This window comes from Podospora anserina, chromosome 1 (genome assembly GCF_000226545.1).
Source record: "Podospora anserina S mat+ genomic DNA chromosome 1, supercontig 3".
In the NCBI taxonomy this organism is placed as follows: domain Eukaryota; kingdom Fungi; phylum Ascomycota; class Sordariomycetes; order Sordariales; family Podosporaceae; genus Podospora; species Podospora anserina.
The window spans coordinates 388,058-412,521 of record NW_001914845.1 but is presented as its reverse complement, the minus strand read 5'-3'; the positions used below and the strand labels follow the sequence as shown (position 1 = coordinate 412,521).

The 24,464-nt window shown below is 52.8% G+C and overlaps 6 protein-coding genes across 6 annotated transcripts; 2 read left to right on the top strand and 4 right to left on the bottom strand.

The window, feature by feature from the left end:
* Window positions 1-205: 205 nt before the first annotated feature.
* PODANS_1_13970 (uncharacterized protein) lies at window positions 206-1,527 on the top strand (the record flags this gene model as incomplete). The annotated part of the gene is made up of 2 exons (XM_001905066.1): window positions 206-604; window positions 664-1,527. The coding sequence occupies 2 exons, from the start codon at window positions 206-208 to the stop codon at window positions 1,525-1,527; spliced, it is 1,263 nt and encodes a 420-aa protein (XP_001905101.1).
* A 247-nt stretch (window positions 1,528-1,774) lies between these two features.
* Window positions 1,775-4,927, bottom strand: PODANS_1_13960 (uncharacterized protein; the record flags this gene model as incomplete). The annotated part of the gene is made up of 3 exons (XM_001905065.1): window positions 1,775-2,667; window positions 3,142-3,805; window positions 3,863-4,927. The coding sequence occupies 3 exons, from the start codon at window positions 4,925-4,927 to the stop codon at window positions 1,775-1,777; spliced, it is 2,622 nt and encodes an 873-aa protein (XP_001905100.1).
* A 1,375-nt stretch (window positions 4,928-6,302) lies between these two features.
* PODANS_1_13950 (uncharacterized protein) lies at window positions 6,303-6,950 on the bottom strand (the record flags this gene model as incomplete). Its single annotated transcript, XM_001905064.1, has 1 exon — window positions 6,303-6,950. The coding sequence occupies one exon, from the start codon at window positions 6,948-6,950 to the stop codon at window positions 6,303-6,305; it is 648 nt and encodes a 215-aa protein (XP_001905099.1).
* Window positions 6,951-7,532: 582 nt separating this feature from the next.
* PODANS_1_13940 (uncharacterized protein) lies at window positions 7,533-9,348 on the bottom strand (the record flags this gene model as incomplete). The annotated part of the gene is made up of 2 exons (XM_001905063.1): window positions 7,533-8,939; window positions 9,076-9,348. 2 exons carry the CDS (start codon window positions 9,346-9,348, stop codon window positions 7,533-7,535), a joined length of 1,680 nt encoding a protein of 559 aa, XP_001905098.1.
* Window positions 9,349-12,606: 3,258 nt separating this feature from the next.
* PODANS_1_13930 (uncharacterized protein) lies at window positions 12,607-14,873 on the bottom strand (the record flags this gene model as incomplete). The annotated part of the gene is made up of 4 exons (XM_001905062.1): window positions 12,607-14,400; window positions 14,459-14,572; window positions 14,629-14,746; window positions 14,812-14,873. 4 exons carry the CDS (start codon window positions 14,871-14,873, stop codon window positions 12,607-12,609), a joined length of 2,088 nt encoding a protein of 695 aa, XP_001905097.1.
* Window positions 14,874-16,323: 1,450 nt separating this feature from the next.
* Window positions 16,324-22,911, top strand: PODANS_1_13920 (uncharacterized protein; the record flags this gene model as incomplete). The annotated part of the gene is made up of 3 exons (XM_001905061.1): window positions 16,324-20,379; window positions 20,443-22,220; window positions 22,287-22,911. The coding sequence occupies 3 exons, from the start codon at window positions 16,324-16,326 to the stop codon at window positions 22,909-22,911; spliced, it is 6,459 nt and encodes a 2,152-aa protein (XP_001905096.1).
* Window positions 22,912-24,464: the final 1,553 nt, after the last annotated feature.

The window sequence follows — 24,464 nt, the reverse complement described above, 5'->3', positions numbered from 1 at the left end:
CTTTTCAACCATCACCTTCTTTGCTCTGCAGTAGGCCTCATCGTCCCCCCAGTCAAGCTATTCAAGTCGGTCACTCATATCGGCCAAGCACCAGAGCCTGACAGTACTTCCAGCCTGCTCGTTTAATTCTATCAAAACTCTCATTTAACTCTATTGGTCTTTAATATATACCTTCTATCTATTAGCCGGAGCTCTTCCATCCATCATGGGCGGCTCAGCCTTCTCAGACCTGGAGAATCCTCCATACACTCCTCGCATGCCCACAGATATCTACGAGCAGGTAAAGGCATCCTGTCATACCGCTCTCGAAAAGATTTTCCTCCACGTGGCCACCCCCGTCGAGGGCCCTGCCAAAGCCGACCACGGCGACATCGACATCCTCGTCGCAAACGAGCGGCGTCTCACACTTCAGGATTCCGATGAAGACACGACTCCCTCGCCCCTGCCCACACTACACACCAAGATCCGAGAAGCACTAGGCGCAGAATTCCACAAAGCCGTCCACAACACCACAAACCTAGTCGTCCCTTGGCCCGGCTCCAACGGACAAAAACACATCCAAGTTGACGTCCGTATCTGCAAGAACGAAGAGGAGCTAAACTGGGTGAGCCCTCCCCCCTTCTTTCCCCCAGAACACAACCCAAACTAACATCCCCTCAACAGTACCTCTTCAAACACAGCCACGGTGACCTCTGGAACCTCCTCGGCTCCACCATCCGCCCCTTCGGCCTGACAGTAGACGAATCCTCCCTCTGGATCCGCATCCCAGAAATCGAAAAATTCGACCGCAAAAAGGCCAAAATCCTCCTCACCAAATCCCCAACCGCAATCCTCACCTTCCTCGGCATCAGTCTCGAGCCGTTCAAGTCCGGCAAGCCTTTCCCAACGGTGGAGGCCCTCTACGAGTACGTAACCACCTGCCGCTACTTTTTTGTCCGCCCCGCCTCGGAAGAAAATGACGGCGATGGCGCTGGCCTTGTAGGAGGCGAGGAAGGCGTCAAAAAGCTCAAGAGCAATGACCGGCAGAGGATGAGGCAGCGGGCTGTGTACAGGAGGTGGATAGAGGAGTATATCCCCAGTCTTCGGGAGCAGGGCCTGCACGTCAGGTCGGATGTCTCGGTCAAGAAAATGCGCGCCTCGGTGCAGGAGGACGCTTTTGCCGCGTTTGACGTGGAGGTGGAGTGGAACGCACGGCTGAAGGAGTGGCGGTTGCAGAAGAATGTGGAGGCGACGAGGAAGTTGATCAAGGAGGTCATACCTGCCGACGTTACGGATGTGAATTATAGGGGTTGCTTGCTGTCTGGGTTGAAGAAGATCATTATGGAGGATGGCGATTCAGCTGGGTTCGAGTTCGTTTCCCGCCCAGACTTCAAAAATGAGGATGGGCTTTATGACGAGGAGGTTATCCGGCGTTTTGTGGAGGAAAAGATTGACGAGGTAGGCAAGGTGGCGTTGGAAGTGCAGCTGGAGAGGTCAAGGGCAGCGATGCAAAAAAAGAGGGAGAAGATGGCAAGCGCCGCAGAATAGGCGTTTCAAAGGGGAGGAATGATGACAGGAGGAACGAGATACCGCATTGTCACTATACTTAGCAAATCATAACTTCGCTCAAAGAGCATTGTAATTTCACACTCATATTACCCGCCGCTTTTTGCAACCCCCTCAGATCATGTCAGTCTGTCCAGTAGATACAATTTAGTAACTGCTTTGCATACGTTCCACATCATGAATTCCAGCAAATGTTCCCAGCAAATCCACACAGCTAAATTAGACAATATTACCAGTCAAAATCCGACGACTCCCCAGCATCTTCCATCTCAATATCCTCTTCCTCGCCTTCCATCTCACAATCACCACTGAGGCCGCCATCCTCACCGACATACTCTGCGAGACCATCAAGAGCCGCCTGCCTAGCATCTCGCATCGCCTGCTCCAACATGGCCCTCATATCAATAGACGGGTCCCCGTTCTTAGCTCTCTCCAACACACCTCTAGGCAGCGCGAGAAGCCACCTTGTCAAAAAAGTTGCCTCGATCTGCCTTTGCAACTCTTCACCCGAGAGCCTTGCTGGCACCTGCGTCAAGCTGACCCCAGCCTCCAACATCTCGACAATCTCATCCGCTCGATTCAGAATACGGGCCGGTATGCCTCGCATCTCGGCACACTTTATTCCCAAACTTGATGGGCCCCGCCCCGGCAAGAGACGATGCAAGTATGTGACCTGGTCCTCGATCGCATCTGCTCCCAGGTTGAGACGAACATCCATGTGCGCCAAAGCAAGGTCGTCTTCTTGGTAGCCATCGAGTAGGCCATTTTCGAACACCTCATGAAAGTGCGTTGCTGCAAGAACCTTTGGTTGCTGCGATTTCCCAAGCTCGATAAAATGGGACAGATATGAAGCGAGAAGAGCCGCGCCGTTTGATGCCGTGGTACCCTTTCCAAACTCGTCGACTACAAGTAAGCTCCTCTTTGTGGCAAAATTCAACGCAAAAGCTGCCTGCTTTATATCGATCATAAAAGCACTTTGGTCGTCGAGAACTGTCTCGCGCGTCAGAATTCTCGTCAGAATGCGGTCCGTCAGACCTATTGTGGCTCTCCCTGCAGGGACAAAACTCCCCACATGGGCCAGCTGTACAATGAGCGCAACCTGTTTCATGTAGACGCTCTTGCCTGAATCATTGGGGCCGGTGAGTACTAACATACACGGCTTGCCTTCGTACACCGTAAAGTCTTCCTCGTCGGATACCTCGGAGCCATACAACCCGGTACTAGAAGCGCGTTGGGACAAAGTCGAGGGGCGTGATGGGGCTTGTGTAGTTGGCCAGCTGAAAGCAATCTCTGGAGAGGATATGGATCGGGAAGCCGACATGAAGCTTGCTTCGGTCCTCTGATAGTTTTCCAATTCGTCCATGGTGTTTTCCTTCTCTTCACCGCCCATATTTTCCTGGTCCGGGTCGAGGGACATGCGGTTATACCCGTCATCATCAACAAGGCTGTCATTGTACCAAAAACTGTCATTCATGTTCAAGTCGTGTGTGTTCTTGGTGGAGCATATAGAAGCGGTCTCATCAGCCCCTTCCATGCACTCGTCTTCGTCCAGGCTTCCATGTAGTTTGGTTTTCCCAAACCCACCTCGCAAACTACAATTGTTGGGTATAAATGACGGAACTACCAACTCTTGGAGGGGGTGGCGTCCGTCGATAATGTCGATGATGTTGGAAGTGGTCATCGTAGGTGCCACCCAGTTGTACTTTTCCGCCGCGGAGGCCAATGCTGACAGACTGTCAAGTTCACCGTATATTTCCGAGGCGGCGAGGATTGCCTTTTCCTGCTCTCGAACATGGCCAGATAGCTCCATGACCAGAAGCATTTCTTCTTCGGTGATGTAGGATGGTAAGTCGCCATATTGTGAGTCGAGATCGTGCATCAGCTTGTTCTTGTAATAGGCGACTCCTTCGGTCACAAAGACCAGTTCCCATTCATCATCGAGGAGGTCATGCCCATAGTAGACCCCCACGCCGGTATCTGGCTTGATGGCAACACCGATAAGAAAGCCCGACTGTTCCATGACGGTGCAGTGTAGAATATGTTTGTTTGCCCACCTGGGAGCCTCCCTCGCAATGTTATCCCTGATATCAGGAAGCATGTCACAGACCTCCGCCAACTCTTGCCTAAGCTGATCCAGTCCAGGGCTTGCACCCGACAAAATGATGGTACGTTGGCTGTCCTTGGAAGCCTCGAAGTCAAATGTTCTCATGATTTTGTCGGCAAGAAGAAGAAACGGACGAGGATCAATCGTGTCGCAGATCTGCAGAAATCAGTCAGCTTGAAGTTAGTTTTCAACATTGAAGTGCTAATGGCTTGCCTTGGAGATGATCTCAAGCCCCGAGGTGCGGACAAGTGAGGTCACGGCCTGGTGAACGTTGGCAGCAACTGTAGCAAAGCGAACCACAGCTTTCCAGTCGCCCATTCGGAGCGACAGATGGCCCCTTACACGATCCACGCCTTTCTTTACGTGGAGCAGCAGTGTCTTGGGACTCTTCAACCTCTTGAGCAGTTTGCGCATACTCTTCACGATTGAAACATTCTCTGGATCCAACATCATATGAATCGTCGACTGGCGTTGATGTATCACGTCGAGGTTGAGACTTGGCCGCAGCAGCATCTGGCGCACTTTCTGCTTTCCCTGCGTCGTTGATGCCAGCGAGGCCAGAAGGTCCGCTACAGAGAGGTTTTCTTTGGCTCGTGGTTCGTCGCTAGACCCGCGGAGTCCAGGAATGGCTTGAAGATGCGGACGTATAATGTTAAGAGATATCAGGGCATCGGCGCCGAGCAGCATGGTATCTGTGGAAAGGTTCATCTTGATACGTTTCACCCGGAACGGAACCTTCCCTTCTTCACCGGAGCCGGACTCTTCCTCCACTGCCCTTCGGCGTTCGAGGTCGGTGAGAACTGCCCCAGCACACCCTACAGAAAGCTGGCTTTCCAAATTGATGATTCTTGCCAGGCGCACAAGGTTGATATGGCTAGAAGACCCAATGCATTGAATAGGCTCTTCCTCTCCAGACTGCACCTGAAGGGGGTCGGGCTCTTGCGACTCGTCCGAGAAAATGCCGACATTGGCTAATAGCTCTCTCGCTGTGTCGTAGTTGAACTGTGCTGAAACAAGGTGGCGTAAAATATACGGGCCTTTGTCTGTACGTGATGTCTGATCATCATCGAACTTTTGTGCGTTTGGTTCGAGAAATTGAACTAGTGAATCCGCTGCACGATTGGAAATGAGAACCGAGGTTGGCTCCAGGTGAAGGAGAAAGGTTTCAACAGTCTCTATGCCTCCCATGGCTATGTCGTCCTCAAGAAACAGCGTTTCATCCACGGCGCTATAGTAAGCACAGCCCACTTTGCCCTCCCGATCCATGTTGACGGCCATGATGACTTCATTCAGAGTGTCATGGTCGTGGCTAACGCTTTCATCCACAGTTATGCCCCCATAGTACGAAGGAGTGTTATGTCTCGAGCTCATGTACGTGGACTCCCGTGATTGCCATGGCCGGCGCATGGATGCTGCTCTCGAAGGCTCCGTGGAAGTCGTTACTGATGAAGTTGACGAGATGGAAAAGTATTGGCTCGACCGGATAGATGGAGTCTCTATCTGGGATTTTCTCCGCCGACGACTTTCTCCTGTTGCTGTCCAGGAGTTTGACCTGCTGCTTTTGGATTCTTTGGAGATGCCAGACCGCAAAGTGGACTTTGAACGTCGGGAAGGAGATGAGGACCTCGAGTGCCGCGAAGTAGACAGTGACCTTGAACGTCGCGACGACGACTTCGACCTACCATTGGCAGAGGGAGTGGTGCTTGTAGAGGAAGATCGAGAACTCCTATGGCGGACCTGTTCTCGTGAGCTTCTGGACGGATGGCTGCTAGTATGATGTCGCGATTCATGTCGCGACAGCAAGGAATGGGACGCATTGTCCTGGTGAGAAGGTTGAGATTCTGCAAGTCTGTCTGCATCTTGATAATTGTGAGGGGTGAAGTAGCGAGAAGTTGACAATGATTCTGCATAGTCCGAAGACAATTGGCGAGATGACGGCGTGTGATCTGTTAGGGCATAACCTGATGAAGCATATTCCGATGATCGATAGCTCAAAGATGTATCAGGGGCGGGGTGTATGATATCTTCAGAACCAGAAGGGTTGTGCGATGCCGACAAAGTCCGGCCACGCTCGACTGACGAGTCTAACAAGGATACCGGGGAGGAAGGGTAGTCGGAGGTCTGCGGGGATAGCAAATGAGAAGCAGTCGAGTATGCACTCCTGGTGCTTCGGGCACTCCGGCCACTGCGGGCGCTTTCACTGGGTGGCATCTGTGCTGTTCGTACAGCTTTGGCATTGAAGTGAGGTAGGGCTGACTGATAGTCGAGATGCCGACTAAAGCTGTTGTACTGGTCGTGGGTGATTCAGAGGTAAAATCCCCGACTGGGCCCAGAATCCGCGACACAGGGCTAAGGCAGAAACATAACATATACAACAGAAGGGGATTCTCGGATGTTGAAAGGGATGATTGAAGAAAATACAGGCGGTAAAGCGGACAAAACATCTCGGGCTGTCTTGTGTGTTGCTGTATTTTGGGAGGAAGGAGCTTCCTGCCCCAAACCCCCTCCTTCCTGCTGAAGCATGACACACTCACAAGTAAAAACTGGGTATCGATTCCTGCTGTACTTCGTCCTCAACAAAACCATCTAGCAGAGGTAGAAAATATCAAAACAACCATGGATCATGTTCCAAACAATCCAGTGATTCCCACCCTCACTTTTGCTCTTGCCCCTGACCTTTCACCCACTCGGTAAACTCATTGCGTTGCTTCCGAATGTCCACAAAGTTTGGCCTACCCTCGATGTACGCGAACGGATTGCCCAAGTAGTCCCGGTTCACCTGCCCGTTGTTGTCCTTGAACCCGTCCTCGCCCTCCCTTTCAATCTTCCCAGCCCACTCGCGCCACTGGATCGGGCGCAGGGGGGATGTGCCGAGAACCAGGCCGACAAGAATAACCAGAATAGCAACAGCCGTTTCGATCGCGATATCTATCGGCAGGGATGTGGCAGCGGTGGGAGTTGACGTCAATGCCGCCGAGGTGGCAGCTCGGAACGACTGCAGGGCCGAATGCTCCTGGGCCGAGTAGCACCTATCGGGGGAATTGTCAGCGCATTGCTCGTTCTGACGGCCGATGGGGAATGTCCAACTTACGCATGTGCGAGTAAAAGACTGCCAAAAGCAGTGATGGACTTGGATATTAACGTCATGGTGGAGGAATTTGGGTTTATGCCTTTTGCTGTTGACTTGGAGATGCTTCTGGTGACGACGATGCCAACTGGTTGGGAGCACTCCCAGAAATGCCAAGGAAGCAGGGGCCATATCCCGATAGTTGCATAGCCGCAACGGTCCAGTTGTGTGCATGCACTTAAACGAAAACTTTCACCCCCTATTCTCATTGTCTCCAAGACACGGTCCCAAGTACTCGGTTCTTTCATCCAAACCCGTCCATCTTCCAAGAACTCAAGCTGACGGGAACCTGTCTTTGATTCAACCTGGCCTCTTTTTGTTTTCTGGCTGCTACAAGCTAGCGATGTTTCACAGATCGGGACGGGGCGGGCTGGGCCACAAAATATGCATAATAGCATTATCTGGTGGCTCCTACAAAGAATCCTGATGTCCGAAAAACTACCAAAGAACAATAAAATTCACTTTCACCACCCCCCTCGGATCCGAGGCTAACCTGAACAAAACAACGAAACAATGTAGCATGGAAAGATATGTACAACCAGATCAGTTTTCTGTGTCCCCTATCGACAGTAGGTTGCTTTCCCCCCCTTCTTTTGCGCTCGCTCTCTCCCTGCTTCTTTCTTGGTTCTGCCCATTTCCCATATTGCCCTCCTCAAGAATGAGAAGACCTCAACTCGCACCTTTTCTTTTGTGCCCACCCAATGCTTTTTTCTTGAATAAATACAGCAGCTGTCATTTTTACGCCCGACTGAGTGACTATTGATCAGCCTTGGTTTCGGCCCAGTTGGCCTCAAAGTGCGCCCCTTCTGACAAAGGCTCCATCCGCCACTCGTCTGCCCCCCCGAGAAACTGGCTGTGCTGCTCAACCGAAAGTGTGTTGTCGAGCCCTAGGTTGAAGTGGGAGAACTGGTTCTCTGGGTTGTTGTTGGATGTCAGCTGGCCTGTTTGCCAACCATGCTGCGAATTGTTGGTGCCGGCGAGCCCGGTGCCGTCGAAGAGGTTGGATATGGAATTGTTGATGTTGTTGAGGTTATTTGTTCCGTTGAAGAGCTCCTCGTGAGACATCAACGACGGATCGATACGGTGCTCAAAGCGGGGGGGCTGGGGTTGGGAATGACCTTGTGACTGGGATTGTGAATGAGCTTGTTGCTCGTGAGAAGGGCGTGTGTGTTGTGGGTGGTGGTATTGATTCAACTCGTAATGCGAGGGCAATCCGTGGGTGTGTTGTTGGAATGCCATACTCGGCGATGGCGTCTTGCGCATCAGAACATCCTCTATCATACCTGGGTGCAAGTGGCTCCTTTGGGTGTTCTGGATGTGGCTCTCGTAAAAGGTGTTCGTTAACCCTCGAGTGTCGTATGCGGACGGCATTGGTTTCCCCGGGTTGGAAAATTCAAAGGCCGATCGGTTCTGGTGATGAGGCCCTAGCCCGTGCAATCCCATCAGAGGGTGATGGGTTGCGGCATAGACGGAGCGACTTGGAATGTAGTCCCCGTCGTCGTTGGGCGTGTTGGTAGCAGACCGCATCCGGGCCGCCGCGTGTTGCCAGTCGCCATACTCGTCCAAGTCCGAGGCTTCACTGTGGGCGTCGAAGTTTTCGTCGTACTTTGCTGGCTTGTGAGGTTTGGACGGCGTGAACTTGTAGTTCGGGTGCGCTTTTTGGTGGTTGTCACGTTCGAGGTCGGCCCAGGCTTTGAACTGCTGTCGGATATGCTCGGGCTCAAGTGGCCAGCTGGAACCGCAGACCCGTGAGACGATTTGATGGTTGTGTTGAGACGCCCATTCTTTGGCACGTTGCTGATAGGCCTTGCGATACAGCATGAAGGCGTTCATGGGCCTTTTGACCTTGCCGGGGTTCTTCCTGCACTGGGTGACCTCGTCTTGCCGTGCGGTGGCGTCTCGGTTCACGTACGTCTCGATATCGGTGATTGGAATGGCCGAGTCTTTTGTCAAGTCACTCAGCGGCCTGTCCAAAGTTGGCAAATTTTTCGGCGGCTTCGCTCTTTCCTTCTTCTTCTTTTTAGACGATGCCTTTTCCACGCCCGCGCGTCTTGGTGCCAGCGCCTTCCCGATTACGATATTGCCGCCGTGTATGCTCATGATATCAGACGCCCGTGAAGGTGTAGGGGGTGACGCTGCCGGTGTGCCATAAGGCTGCGACATCTGTAATAAATTGTCAGCGATCAACCAGAGCCCGTTGCCTATCTCGACCAGGCGACGAAACTGTACTCACATCTAGAATAGGGCCGTACGGACTGCTGTCGGGATACATGGGGTGGAAGCCCGGCTACACGCAAACAATCAGCATTTTGAGCCATGGCGGGTAGATGGCAACCCTCACAATCTGAGCAACTCCACGCTGGTATGACATGGACGGATCGAAACTTTGCGAATGTGTTAACTGGGGCGCCGGGGTTCCATATCTCGAAGCCGGTTGCGATTGTACTCGAATGGAATCGGCGGCGTTCATATCGTGCGGTGTGGCAGCGTTATGTTGCAGAAGCTCATTGAAGCCGACAGGTAACGGCTCTCCTTTCGGCAGGCTTGGGGAGAGGGGGGTATTGCGATCCATGCTAGAGGTTGTGTTTTGCTTGTGTGAGAAAGTATCTCTGGGTTGAAGCCGAGGATGATGGAGGGTGAGTGGGAGGGAAAGGCAGTAGCTCAGACACCGGGGATGAGCTCTTCAAATATCTTTGCCAGTCAACCCGGACGGAGTGGCCGACTGGTTGAGTAGTCGAGGTTGGACAAACTCTAGGAGCAACCTGTAAGGATGATAGGACCGCCCCAAGATTTTAAGGGCAGAGCCTGGCTAATCGATTAGCAACCACGCAAGCATAGCAGTCTGGATAGGTATCAAGACTATCAGTGGATGGTGCAGAGGCTGCGGGAGTAGGGCCCAGGCTAGTGTGTCTTGAGGAGAAAGGTGCTGGGAAAGACGGAGTCTGCAGTGATGATTTGCTTGGATGAAGAGACAGCATCAGATGGCTTGGGAGTGTGCACCTAGCGGTGTAAGGAGGCTCTTGTCTCGCAGGCTGGTCAAGGTGTGCAGGAAGCGGTGGACATCACAAACCTTTTGCGACAGCCTGTCCTGCAGGCTGCGACACGCCCGATGGGTATTTGTGGTGGATGGACTCGTTGTCTTTCCCGGATCACGGCCTGTTGCCCCGGTCTCCTGGACAGCGAGGTGCTTGTCCACGCTGAGAGACCCTATCGGATCTCACGACCACACACCTGAAGCTTCCACAACCGGTGCTGTCTCTCCTGCCAAGGGTGTATGTTGCTTGGCCTTCCTGCTTGTTCCTTTCTTTGTTCCGGCTTCTCTAAGGGCTGGAGCTGGGGTGGGAAGCACCAGGATGGGCTTGCGGCTTTGGTGGTCTCTGCTTCTGCCGCTTCAATGAACGTGGAAGCCGTGCTTTGTCTCAGCGAGAAATTCTTGAAGGGCTGGGGAAAAAGGAAGAGGGGACCGGGTGCGTATTTGTATTCTCTTTATTGGGCTCTGGTGCTGAGCAAGCCTGGTGCGGTACTGTCCGCGTCCCCAGAGGGTTGACGCATTCGGAAGCCTGGCCGGGCCAGAAGAGCGGAACTAGGCTCTGGACGGCAGCACTGAGGAGGGAAGAAGCCGCCTTCTCGACGACTGTTGGCACTCCACATCCGCGTTCGGGGCTCAGAGTGCCAGAGCTGCTGCAGACGCCTGGCAACAGTGGAGGAGGTAGCAAGCCGACCTCTTGGGAATTATTGGAGATGCAATGACATGCTCTCTCCCGGTCCCCGGCAATACCCACCAGGAGGGGAATTCTGAGCAAACCACTCCTATCCGAACTTCACATCCCCGAGCTTTCCTGTGTTGGAACCATGTCGGCAGCAGCATAGCTCCACGTGTTCCTGCACCAACCCGGGTTACAGCAGTTAGCCAGATTTTCTCGAAGCTGAGATTGGACTCGCCCAACACCCAACAGCATCTTCAGTATTTCCCTCGCCATTTTTGACATTTGGAGTCTCAGTTACTTCTAGGTACGCGGTTCCATAGGGGGGTTCATCTGCTGGTTTGAGGTACCCGAGACCGGCTGGAATGTGTTCGGGTCCCTCCCCGGAAGCGGCTTGCCCTCCTTCCCCTCTGCAGTGACTGGCTGCTCTCTTCTGCGTGACGCCACAGAGGCCAGTGGCTTGCTTCCATTTCTTTGACCTTTTAGATCCAACCCGTTTCTTTGAGGTCTCGTGTGCTCATCGATCATGGCGGTTGATGCCTCACCTGGGCCCATATCCCGCCATAGATGCGTGCACATGACTTGCCGCTCATAACTGCATTTAAAAGCAGCTCGCGATTAGCAACAGCCCGCGGCAAACCTGGATACTTTGGCTCTCGTTGTTGCCCAAGCCTGGCATAGGTCCCCCCCTAGCCTCAACGCGCATCATGGACAGTTGCAACGTCTTCTGGTTGGTCGCCCTCCCTGCAGGGCTTTCGGGTAGCTGCATTAGCCCGCGACTGTTTGAACATCAGTCGTACAGCAAGGCACAGAATAGCGGCCCTTTCCACGCGCCCCCCTTTATTTACCAGGCATGACTAAGACTCCACAAGGGTCTCACTCACACACCCTTCTCTACTTTTTGCATATTTCACTTCATCAAAAGATCGAAATGAAAAAACTGCCCTGGCCCAAAGAAGAATGATGAACAATATACACATCTCCTCTTATTCCCACCTCATCGTGAACGCCAGTGGTATCCATCTATCAAAGCCCTCCTTTCTACTCAGTTCATCCTTATCCTCTCCAACATCATCATCTCTCCCACAACCCAAGAACAAACTCAACATCCCAAACGTACGCACCTCCATACCTCCCTATTCCCCCCCCCCCAACCACGGTTGGCCCAAATAACATGCAACCACCCGCTCAATCATAACCCCAAGATTACCAGATCCAATCGCGAACTGTTCCGCCACTTTTTCCACCTCAGGTGACAAGGTTAGGTTGTCAACCAGAAATCTGATTCATCTTATTTTTTCTTTTCTGCAATCATGATTTTTTTTGGTCGAACGTGTCTCAGTCTCGCACGCTTCCACCAAGCTCAGGCCACAAGTTCGTCCCCTCCCGGCCGCCGGGTTCAGATTCCATCCAAGTACGTTGCTGATATGTCAAGTTATCCCATCGTCATTTTCTCACTCTTCTGGTTTTCTCTCCACTGTGCTGTTTTGAGCAACACTCCCTTGGGTGTGCCAAATATCGAGAAGTTGAGCCACGTGGAAAAAGATGAGAAAAAAATATCTCACAGCCGGCAACGTTCCGGGGAAACCAATGAGCACATTTTCCTCAGTGGCGGACTGGCCAACGTTCATGGGCCATGAGTTATGTGATTGACAATATGTATGAGTATTCTTAGCAGGAACCACTCGGACTCTTTCCGACTACCCTATCAGACCAAGGATCAGATGCTCCGCACCTTATTGAACAACAGCAGAGATATCTCATGGAGTTAGTGTACCCAGCTTCTTGATATTTACATTATTGCTCCCATGGCTCCCGTGTTCGGTTTAGTCCATTTGTACTAGGACCTCGTCTATGAGGCCAGACAGCTCTCTATGTGCTTAACGATTCCGCGATACCCCCATTCCAGAAGAAAACCCTACCACCCCATAAAGTATATCCCCATCCAATCCGCCCAACCCAGCCGAATGTATATCTAAACAATGTATCTCCAAAGTACGCAAAAACAACCAAGCCTGCACCTTATACTTGCTACTCACCGCCAAACCGCCACCATTACTGGCCAGATTGAGACTTTGATTGCCCCCTTATTGATGACTAGGTACTTCCCGCATTGGCCAAGCATCTCACAAGCCAATTTGCTCAGAGGACTGGTTCGGTGTAGGAGGCAACACGGCAGGTGCGGGTCCCAGTGGGGGGACTCTGACTGGCCCTGGGTTTTTCACGGGAGGGGTGAGGATTTGCTGCCTCGGGGAAGGCGACAAGGCGGCAGCGGGAGGGAATATCAACGCGCCTGGATTGCCAAAGCTCTGCGAAGGAGTGGCGATCCCGTTACCATTGGTCCCGTTGACACCGCGACGCTGAGGAGGAGGCGAGTGCTTAGTGGGAGAGATACTCGATGGCGGCAAAGGTGATGACCGCCCGTCTGATCTGCTATCCTGGGACTGCCGAGGTCTGAACGTGTTGGTAATGTTCAATATAGGCGAGGCAGGTCGGCCTGGCTCTCCGATCGAAGCAAGTGTCTTTGTTGGTGGTGACGAAGGACGGTGCGATTCCTTTGTGGGGGAGATACCATTGCCGCTTTCGGGGAGCACCGGAAGACTGCTATCGGAGGCGCCGGACACAGGAATGCCACGGGACAGCTGAGCGTGCGGGAACAGATTCGGACGTGGTGATGAAAACGGGTTGCTCCCCTGTGAATCTGGGAGTTTCGTCGTTGCGGGACGGTCCCCATTTGCTTCGTCCAATGATGGTGCAGACGCCGGCTGCTCTGTCGATTCATCAACACCAGACGAGGCCTTCAATGGCAGCTCCACAACCAGTCGGGCACGACCGTCAGCCTCGCCCGTGGTGTTTTCAGTTGGTGCGGATTGTGGCGAGGAAGAGACCGGAGCTTCTTCCTGCTTATTCACCTTGAGCTTGATGAGAGGCCGCTGCTCAGCTTCCTTTTCGCGCCGACGACAAGGTTCGCAAACAAAGTGAAAATCTTCCTCCTCAGCCTCCTTTTCATTGATGCCAAGACACTTGCTGTGCTGCCAGACATTACATCGCTCACAGGCAACACTGTGGGTTCCGTCGTCGATTTGTCCGTATGCGCCGCAAATGCAATCAAAAATCCAGTCCTCCTCTTCCTCTTCCAGCTCCTGCAAAGCCTTCTTGTTCCTCTCGATCTCGGAAATCCTTCGACGGTCTGACATACGGGCAGAGGCTGTGCTCTTGCTGTCCTCGGACAGCTGAGCCAACTCCTCCTCATGCTGAAGACGTCGAACCTCTCTCTCCTTCAGCCGGCGCTCTCTTGACATCAGCCTGTGTTCTCTTTCGCGCTCCATCTTTGCCCGTTTCGTCTCCTCCTTGCGTCTAGCGGCCTCTTCCTCGCGTTGCCTCCGCTCTTCTTCGCGGGCACGTTCTTCCTCTTTACGGTGTTCAAGCTTGCCAGCGATTCGACTCGACCTCTTAGCGTGCGCCATTTTCTCCAGGTTCAGAAGCTCCTTTTCTCGTTGTAGTTGTTTACGTCTTCTGGATTCTTCCTGTTGCTCGAGGATCGGCAGGAGATGAGCTTGAATCTGATTGCGGAGAATCTTCTCATTGGGGTCTTTGGTTTTCTCCAAGGATGAAATGAAGTCGCGGACCTCGCTCAAGGTGGCGGCTAAGCATTCCCATTTCATGCCTCCAAGCCCATCATCCTCTGGTTCGGCGGGCGCGCCAGCTTCAGAGGCCTCGTCTCCAGCATCCTCGGTATCGCTCGCGGCACCAGATGCTACGCGGCGCCGTTTGTTGGCACGTTGTGCTGCTTTCGCCTTCTTGGTGTTCTTCTTAGGTTTTGCTGGTGCCGCCGGCGCCTCCGACATGCGGTACAATCGGTTGTCGTCGAGCACGTAGTATGTTCGATCATGTCGATCCCATCCGTAGGGTTCAATCCGCTATAAAAGTATCAGCTCTCTGCCAAGCACCCATTGCACATCGTCTGAAAAAGCGTACCCAGTTCGTCTGATCTGTATCCTTTTGTTCCTCCGTCTTATCCCGCAACTTCTCGGAGCTCATGATGATGAACTGCGTCATTTGTTGCAGAATACGAATCTGCGCGATCCGGCGCTTGTTAGTATGGGCAATTCACTGACTGTAGGGCTCCAAAACTGCTTCCCACGTACTTTGGTGAAGACATCAAAATCGGCAAAGCGCAATGAAACCTCTGAATTGCCAAACGGGTTCTTCTCCGGCGCTTTGTTGAGATATTGTCGTCTCGTGTACTCGTCGAATAGATCGTGCCTGATGTAGAACGTGGTCAGCAGGCTTTCGAGGCAGTTGACAGGTCGGCGTTAGAGATGGCATACGTTAGGCCACGGTGGGAGGAGAGGAACTTGAGGAAGCCCAGGCCAATGTTCTGCAAAGCCATGGACCCAGGCTTCAGACATTCTGCCTCCAAATCCTATAAGCGACCACAGTGTAAGCAAGGCGATGTCTCTTGCCAGGGTCGCAATATGCCCACCTCTATGTCCAAATTGTCGTCGAGCTTCAGGGCTTTGCCAAATAACATCATGAACTGAACCAAGTTGGCGAATTGCCACATATTCCTGATGCGAAGGAGAAGGGAGTCCTGCGGCGGCTCTTGGGCATTTTCCGAGCTGACCTCGGGCAGCGCCCGTTTGCGCGTTGCCGGCATTGTTCGATCGGCCTGTTGCTTTTCCTGTTGCGCAAGCTGTGGTTTGCGGTGCAAGCGATCGAGGGAAGCGATTGGACGAGTCTTGAAAGGGACGGTGTTTTGAAATTCAGCGGCTGTTCATGGCCTAGGCGAGTGTTGTTGCGAGTTGGTTCGCTGCGAATTTGTTGTAGGGCTGACTTCTTGAGATGGAGAGATTCTGACGTTTCTCACAAGGTGGGAAGCTACGCGCGTGAGCGGCTCAAAAGACGCGACTTGGAATTGGGCCCCACTAAATTTTACTTTGGGCACTTCTCTGGTTGAGCCAAGCGCCCCGCTCAGCTCCAACTCATGCAGTCAGCAAGCATGCTATGGATAGGTAGGGAATAATACTTCTTCGAGTCGAGTTATAGTATTAAGTAGTATACAGGGGAAACAGGCTGTGCAAAGTGCAATTGTTAACAGCCCAGTCCAACTGGAAGATCTCCCTCCATGTCCACGAGTACTTGGTATCTTCCTCCTCCCGTCTTCTTTTTACAAGATATCTTCAGTTTTCAGCAAATCCTTGGCTCTTCGGTAGTATCGCGACGTTTTCGGCATAGAGCAACACGCAACTCCCGAGCCGTTTCAGCTTGCGCAAAGTGGGGTGCTCCAATTGAGCCTTACGCACGTGAAGCCCGCACTGTGTTGCTCGCCAGCAGAACTGTGTGCACTACCCTATCCTCACAGTAAACTGCACTGTACGCTGGTTGGCCTTCAACTTGCCATCGCTGGATGGAAGCTGCCTCTCCTGGGCTGGGGCAGCAACCATTGTGTTTTGCGGCGCAGTCATCTGTCCTGACCTCCTCTGTAGACCCTCCCCCATACGTTCTTTCTTTTGACGATAATTAATTAATCACTCTTTTCTTGTTGCCTCTTGTTGACCTCTCGCAAGCCACCCCTTTCTCGTAGTGCCGCCAGCCAAACCAATACCCCCGTGCCCCTCCGGCGACACTTCAAACTCCATAAACAGAGCCTTAACGTCCAACCACCACGAGGCAAAAGCCAACTCGCACACACTCTTTGCATGGCATAGACATTAAGACTTTCTTCGCATATCATGCCTGCTACGAGGCTCTAGTGGTCCATGTTACAGCAGTTCTAGCGCATTCGCGCGCCCACCTCTCATTTAGCTTGTCGAATTGACACCAAGCCACCACTCGGCACCATGAACGACAACACGCCGCATACCCCGCGGCGAACCTCGCACAATTCTATACCTCCTCCGCACTCGATACCTTTGCAAGAAATCCAGCGCTCGCCAGAAGGAACCAGCAATGGGCGTGGGGGAGGAGATGGTTTCGGCGCTGGGGGGTCTTACAATGGAGCTCAGGATGAAAATAACAGGCCGCCAGCATCGCCGGTTTCCATGTCGGCCAACCTTCCAGGTTTCTCGTCTTATTGGGAGAACCCATATCCAACGGCACCCCACGATGCGGGCAGGACCGGCGGAAACCATTCCCCTATCGATCACTTGGGCCTTCAGTTTGCGCTGCCACCTGAGATAAGACAGCCATCGCCTTCTGCCTCACAGGGCTACATCACCTCGGCCGATGACCCGTACCAAATACCTCACCCTTATTATGACGAGCGAGCGGATACGGACTCCTTGGAGTCGGATAGAGTACCTCTGAAGCCATCGGCGCAACCCATCGGCCGTTTAGAGCCACCGGAAGGAGAAGCGACCCCCCGCCATAGCTTTCAGACCGTATCCGATCTTGGAAACACACCCTCTCGAGCACGAAGTACCCAGATGCTTGGGTTTGATTTGGAGCCGGGATTTTCAGCGGACAGGCATCGCAACTATGGGGACAATCTCTCACCAGTGGACGGGGGGCGGCGGTCCCGAACTCAGTCTACCAGCGGCGCCTTGCATAGAGCAGGCTCTATCATGAGGGCCATGTCACAGCGTGTTGTCGCTATCAGTGGTGAAGGTGATTTAGTGGATCAAGCAACCAGGCGTGAACGCGAACGGTCTCGGTCGCGCTCCCGTTCACCTAGTGTTGACGGCCGCCGGCCGGGCCATGTGTCCGCACCAATGCTTGTCGATACCTCGTATCCCTCACAGTCGTTCCAAATACCAGCGGAAAAGGATTCGGGGGCCACCTATGTTCATTCTCAGCAGCCATCCTCGCCTATGCCTCGGCGGCGTGGCCCTCTTCCAAACCCACTCAGGGGGAACTCACTTGGCATTTTCCCCAAGGACAATGCGCTCCGAGTATGGCTGTGCGATCTCCTGGTGAATCCATGGACAGAGCCCTTCATTTTGTTGCTGATTATTGCGCAAACAATTCTCTTGGCTGTTGAGTCAGCACCCGACGTTTTCGTCCCAGGAAATGAACGACCAGAGCGCTGGGGCACCACGCGGATAGACTGGGCCATATTTGCGCTGTTTATTATTTTCACACTCGAAATCATCGCCAGAATCATTGTTTCTGGCTTCATCGTTAACCCAGAGGAGTATGCTCCTCCCAAGACTAAGCGCCGAATTAAAGAACGGGTCGCCGAACAATATCGGGCCATATTTCGACCTCAGCGGCAGCGGTCCACCAGACAGCCAAAAAAGGAAGAGGAGTTTATGCCGACGTTTGCTAGGTCATTTACCATGATGCATGGCGTCGCGGCTGGTCAAGGCACCCTGGAGGAGCAACAGCGCCTTCTGCTTGCGCGCAGAGCGTTCTTAAGGCATGGCTTTAACCGGCTTGACTTCGTGGCAATCGTTTCCTTTTGGATATCGTTTGGGCTTGGTGTTGCTGGCTTGGAGAGCAAGCATTCCATCTACGTGTTTCGCATGCTCAGCTGTCTGCGCATCATCAGGCTTCTTGCCCTCACAAAAGGCAACCTTATCATCCTGAGGAGTCTGAAAAAGGCAGCGCCACTTCTTGTTAGGGTCTCTTTTTTGATGGGCTTCTTCTGGCTCATTTTTGCCATCATCGGGGTTCAGAGTTTCAAATCGAGCCTGAGCCGCCAGTGTACTTGGCTCAATCCTGAGGACCCAACGAACTTTGATATCACCTACTCGCCAAGCATGTCCTTCTGCGGTGGTTATCTCAATGCCACTACAGGAAAGGCAGAGCCTTGGGTCTACTCCAACTCTCCGACAAGAAATCTATCGGAAGAGTTTCTCGTGAAGGGTGCTCAGAATTCCAAAGGCCATGTATGCCCGCGAGGGTCCATCTGTCTTCAACAAGACAACCCTTTCAACGGAACGGTCAACTTTGATGACATCGGACACTCTCTTGAGCTAGTGTTTGTGATCATGAGCGCGAACACCTTCAGCGACTTGATGTACTATACGGTCAGCTCCGACTTTTTACCTGCGGCACTGTTCTTTGGCGCTGGAATCATCATCATGATGCTCTGGATGACGAACCTGTTGATTGCCGTCATCACATCATCTTTCCAGGTCATTCGCGAGGAATCCAAGGCCAGCGCCTTTACGTCCGAGGACTCCTATTTCGCAGCACCTACGGATGCCGCTACGCGGCGACTTTCAGGATTGCAGCGCTTTGTGAAAAACACACAGTGGCTGTGGGCACTTGTGATCACATTTGGGTTATTTGCCCAAGCCTTGCGGACGGCTTCCATGGATGCGATGCGTGAGAGGTTTATCAACACAACAGAGGTCGTTGTAACCATCCTTTTGGCTATCGACATTGCCATACGTTTTGCTGCGGACCACCATCGGTTTCATCGCAGTCCTCGTAACCTCTTCGACCTATTCCTAGCCGTCGTCACCGTCATCATTCTCATCCCTCCCATCCGCAATTCAGGTCAGGTCTACAACTGGTTGACCATCTTCCAAATCCTGCGGGTGTATCGCGTTGTTCTCACCATACCAATGACGCGAGACTTGATTTACCTCGTCCTTGGAAATGTCACCGGTATCGGGAACTTGATGCTCTTCGTCTTTCTTATGACCTTCCTTATGGCCATTTTCGCATCACAGCTATTCCGTGGTCAAATCCCAGCCTTGGATTCAGATGACGAGTGGATCGGGATCCCCTTCAACACCATCTACAACTCCTTTCTGGGCATGTACCAAGTTCTGTCGAGTGAGGGCTGGACAGAAATTCTGTACAATGTCACCACGTACACGGTGAGCAAGAAGACGTCGTGGATCGGCGCCGTGTTCCTCATCGGCTGGTTCATCCTCTCGTACTTTATTCTCATCAACATGTTCATTGCTGTCATCCAGGAGAACTTCGATGTGGGAGAGGACATGAAACGCCTTGAGCAAGTGAAGGCGTTTTTGCAACGGAGAGAGCTGGGCGGTTCGTCCAATCTGGCCTTGTCCAAAGTCTTTGGCTTCGGCCGGTCCAAGCACCGCTCAGACCCTCTTGATCAGGGCACGGGAATGATAGATATGTTGTTCAAAGAAGGGTTCGTTCGCGAATTTCTCGACGAAAGCTTGGACCCTTTGGAGACTACAGATGGCCAAGCACAACCTCGGGCAACAACCACATACAACGGCAATGTCAAACCAGGGTTCCTCTCCGCCATATGGGGCCACTTGGTGACCAAGTTTACCAGCCGAGAGCCCAATCCATTCTACTCCAACATCCGCTTCGAGGCGGCCAACGCGACTTTGGATCCTGGCCAGCTCGCCCGCCAGGCTGTGAGCGCAACGGCAGCCCGGCGCAAAGCACAGCGGGAGTATCTGATGCGCCATCCAAATTACAATACGTCTCTGTTCATCTTCAAGCCACGAAATCCTATCCGCCGTCTCTGTCAAAAGATGGTGGGCCCGGGCCGCGGTACTGAGCGCTTTGAAGGTGTTCAGCCGAATAAGTACGCATGGTACACCTTCTCAGCCCTGATTTACGCTGCCATTGTTGCCATGGTCATTCTCGCTTGCATCACGACTCCCCTCTACCAGAAGGAATACTTTCAAGACAAGGACAAAACCAAGGTCAACTGGTTCGTGTGGTCAGATATGGCGTTTGCCATCGTGTTTACAGCCGAAGCGGGCATCAAAATCATTGCGGACGGCTTCATGTGGACTCCGAATGCGTACTTCCGCAGTACATGGGGCGCTATTGATGCCATCGTGTTGGTTACCCTGTGGATCAACGTCATCACGCTGTTTACCCAAAACGGAGAGGTATCCCGCGCCGTCGGTGCCTTCAAGGCTCTCAGGGCGCTGCGACTATTGAATGTCAGCGATAGCGCCAGAGAAACGTTTCATTCATTGCTCATTGTTGGGGGTTGGAAGATATTGAGTGTGAGTTTTCCTGTTTGTTCCCAGGCCATCATCTGACCAAACGCTGATTATTTCCTCCTTTAGGCTGCTTTTGTGTCCATATCGCTCTTGATTCCATTCGCAATCTACGGCCTGAATCTGTTCAACGGGAAGATGGTCTCTTGCAACGATGGGGAAGATATTATAAACCTCAGTGACTGTGTCGGCGAGTATTTCGCAACCCCGTTCAACAACGAATGGCCGATGCTTGCGCCCAGAGTGGCAGACAACCCCTTCTTCAATTTTGACGACTTTGGATCGTCCCTTTTTATTCTGTTTCAGATTGTCAGTCAAGAAGGGTGGACGGACGTCTCCTTTGCAGCACAGGCCATCACCGGCCAGGGACTTCAACCGTTAGGCGCGCCGCCATATCCGGCCGAGGGCAACGCGTTGTTCTTCGTCGTCTTCAACCTCATGGCCACCGTCTTTGTGCTCACCTTGTTCATTTCTGTCTTTATGCGAAACTACACGGAGCAAACCGGCGTCGCCTTCCTGACGGCCGAACAGCGCTCGTGGCTCGAGTTGAGGAAGCTCCTCAGACAAATCTCGCCTTCCAAAAATGCTTACGACGACAGCAAGAACAAGTGGAAGATCTGGTGTCATAAGCGCGCCATCGAGAAGCGAGGGAAATGGTATCTTGCCATCACGTCGGTTCTCGTTTTCCACCTTATCCTGCTGCTTTCGGAATTCTACAACGAGCCTGAGTGGTGGAGGTGGACCCGAGATGGTTTATTCTTGTTGTTCACGCTCATTTACATCGTCAACATCATCATTCGCATTGTCGGCCTTGGCTGGACGCGGTTCCGGCGGAGCTCATGGGACTTGTTCTCTCTGGTCGCAGTTACGGGCACTTTCGCCACGTCAATTCTCTTTCTCACGGACCAGATGCAGGACACGTACATTCAACTACATAAGTTCTTCTTGGTGGCGCTCGTTCTCCTGCTGATCCCCCGGAATGACGCACTAGACCAGCTTTTCAAGACGGCAGCTGCCAGTTTGACGACCATTGGCAGCCTTCTTGCTACGTGGCTGATCTTCTTCTTGGTGTTCGCTATAGCGCTGACGCAGACGTTCAGCCTTACCCGCTTCGGCAGCGGGGAGGATGGCAACATCAACTTGCGAACAGTGCCTCACGCTCTGATCCTCCTCTTTAGGTTCAGTTGCGGCGAGGGCTGGAACGAAGTCATGGAGGATTTTGCACAGATCAAACCCCCGCTCTGCGTAGAGAGTCCTATTTTCTCTGAGAGCGACTGCGGTAGCACTGCTTGGGCTAGAACCCTGTTTGTTGCCTGGAACATCATTAGCATGTATCTCTTTGTCAGTTTGTTTGTGTCGCTGATTTATGAGAGTTTCTCGTATGTGTATCAGCGGACCAGCGGCTTGGCGGTGGTTGAGCGCGACGAGATTAGACGCTTCAAGGAGGCCTGGCGAAGTGTGGATCCACTAGGCACTGGATTCATCAGCAAGGAGGCTTTTCCCCGACTTTTAGGCGAGCTCTCTGGCGTGTTTGAGATGCGTATTTACGAGGCTGAGGACTCGGTCCGTAGCATTCTGGAAGACGTGCGTAAGGATAACGATGCGGCGAGCACCAGACACGCTTCTGTCGTCAGCAAGAGCCAGTACCAGACTGGTGTCGACCTGGCCAAGCTGAATGAGCGGCTGTCCAAGATTGATGTTCAAAAAGTGCGCGCACGCCGCCATCGTTTCAACATATTCTTCGAAGAGGTCATGGTGTCTGCTGACCCCGAGAGAGGTATCTCGTTCACGACGGTGCTGATGATTTTGGCACATTACAACATTATTAATGACAGCAAGAGTCTCAGGTAAGTTTTCTTCTTGCCCAAATCTGTCACAACAAATTGATGATACGCTAACACATTGTAACCTAGACTTGATGAGTTTCTGCGTCGAAAATTGCGCTTGCAGCGTGTCGAGGAAGAAGTCCGACGTCGTATCGTGCTAGGCTTCTTTGATATGTTGTACTATTCGCGACAGTTCAAGCGCCACATGCAATCGAAACAAAACGCGCGCATGACGGCTATCCCGCAGTTGGATGTGCCTGAGATTCTGGTGGACAACGAAGAGGAGCGGCGGGAACGTAATACGGTTGCGGGCGTACCAGGGGGGGCCGGTATCGGCACGCTTACAGAAGAGGGCGCCACTCTTCTCGCTGCGGCGGCAGCTGACAACAATGGGCGGGCGCGGAGCTGGTCTGGTCTTGGAGCGGATCTGTCGTCTTATGACACGTCCTACGGCCACCCGCTTGCTGGCCCACGGACATCAAAGCCGTCTTCCTCGGGACACCAAGCTCAGCGCAGCGGGTTCAGCTTCGACCTCCCTGACCCGGCAGACGGCGCCCAGGATGACGAGGCCACCAGTCCGATAGGGAGACGGGGTAGCTCGGTGAGCCCAGCGGTGGTTAGGGACATGTTGGACGATTCTGTGTGGGTGGAGAGCATTCGGAGAAGTGCCACGATGAGAAAGAGCGGTTGGGGACCGTCGGGGGGGTTCTAAGCCATAATGTCAAGCTTACTGGGTATGGACTCAAAAGAGACGGTTGATCTATGGCGTTTGGGTGCGGGTTTATCTTGGCCTCATGATTTCGACGATCAAGGGAGGAGCATTGTCATTTTTTAAAGCATTGGCGCACCAGGACTTGGGGGGTTGGATTGACGTCTTCACTACCGGAACATGTGCAGATGGAAAGTATTGCTAATATTTACGATGTAGAATGGGGAACAGCCTTTCAAGAATGGTGATAGATGGAGACAAACCAACGGCTCGCGTTCTATTTTGGAATAGAAACGTTTTCAGAAGAACAGGTTCGATCACAGAGACTTCAGGCGTGGCATGGTGCACATAATAATAGGGAGATCGTAAGGGGCTCAATCATGGCGCCACCATACCGGCTGATGCGATGATGGATGGTCTTCAATGTAAGGTGAGCAGTTGTCCAAACCTGGCCCACAGCGAAACTGTTGGGAGAGGGAGGGAGGGCTATGGAAGGCCCAACCGAGAGCCATTATTTGCATATTTCCAGAAGCTTTCGAAGGTATCAAACGAAGATGGACACATTTGGTGTTTGTCAGAAATCCGTCTGAAGTAGAGAGTGGTGTGGCAAAGCGAGCTTCTGAAACAAGCCGTGCACGCCATTTTGTTAGCACAACACAGCAACGTCAAGCCCCTGAGGTGCAGGGTCGCTGAGCCAAGGCCCCCTAACACGAGCCCGCGATGGCCATGAGGTTCCGATGTTAGTGGGTGTCTCTTTCTTGGCTGGGGAAGCTCACCTGTAACGGACGATCACACGCAGAATAGGGGGTCGACTTACTGGGCCTGGTCCCACGACTGGTTACTTACTCGATGTTGATATTAGGGTTTGTGTGCGATGATGCGGCAAAACACTAACAGCAAGGCAGCGACCACGACGAAAGAAGCTATCGTCAAGCACTTGGGATGCGCTTGTTGACGGCTCTGATGGCTTCCCGGCGGCGACTTCCCGGCAAATACTACTCCTGCGTCGGCGAAAATGCCAGTGATTGTGCATGTTGTTTCACGCCCAATTTTGGATGTGGGGCTCACCTGTCGATTGTTTCATGGCTGATTTGGTTGGGAGTTACAGTCTTCTTGCCCGCTGTCATGTCTAGAACCTCGTGCTCTCAACTCTAGCAAGTCGAAGCTAGGCCTTGCTTTGCGGCCTCTTATCCCCGCGACGAGAATCCATTGTTGGGGATCCTCGGCTGCGCCAGATTGATGTGCAATTGAGCAGCATGTCTTCAAGGGCGATCGCATAAGAGTCATGGTGTTGAGTCTGGGTGAGCTCCCTTCTTAAGGGACACCCATCCCAGCAACGTGCATAACAGATGTTCTTGCAGTTCCTGTTACCCACACTTTCGACTAATCCACTCCGGTTCTTTTCTATCCGTCCGAGCTAGGCTGTGCTTACTCCTGCATTGTTTTGTATCCTACCGTCCCGTGGGGCACCATTTCTCACCTTTTTTTCTTTCTCTTGTGGCCCTTGCAGTCGTCCCAAATCGGACCCAGGCTCTCCCTCGCCCCCCTTGTCGACG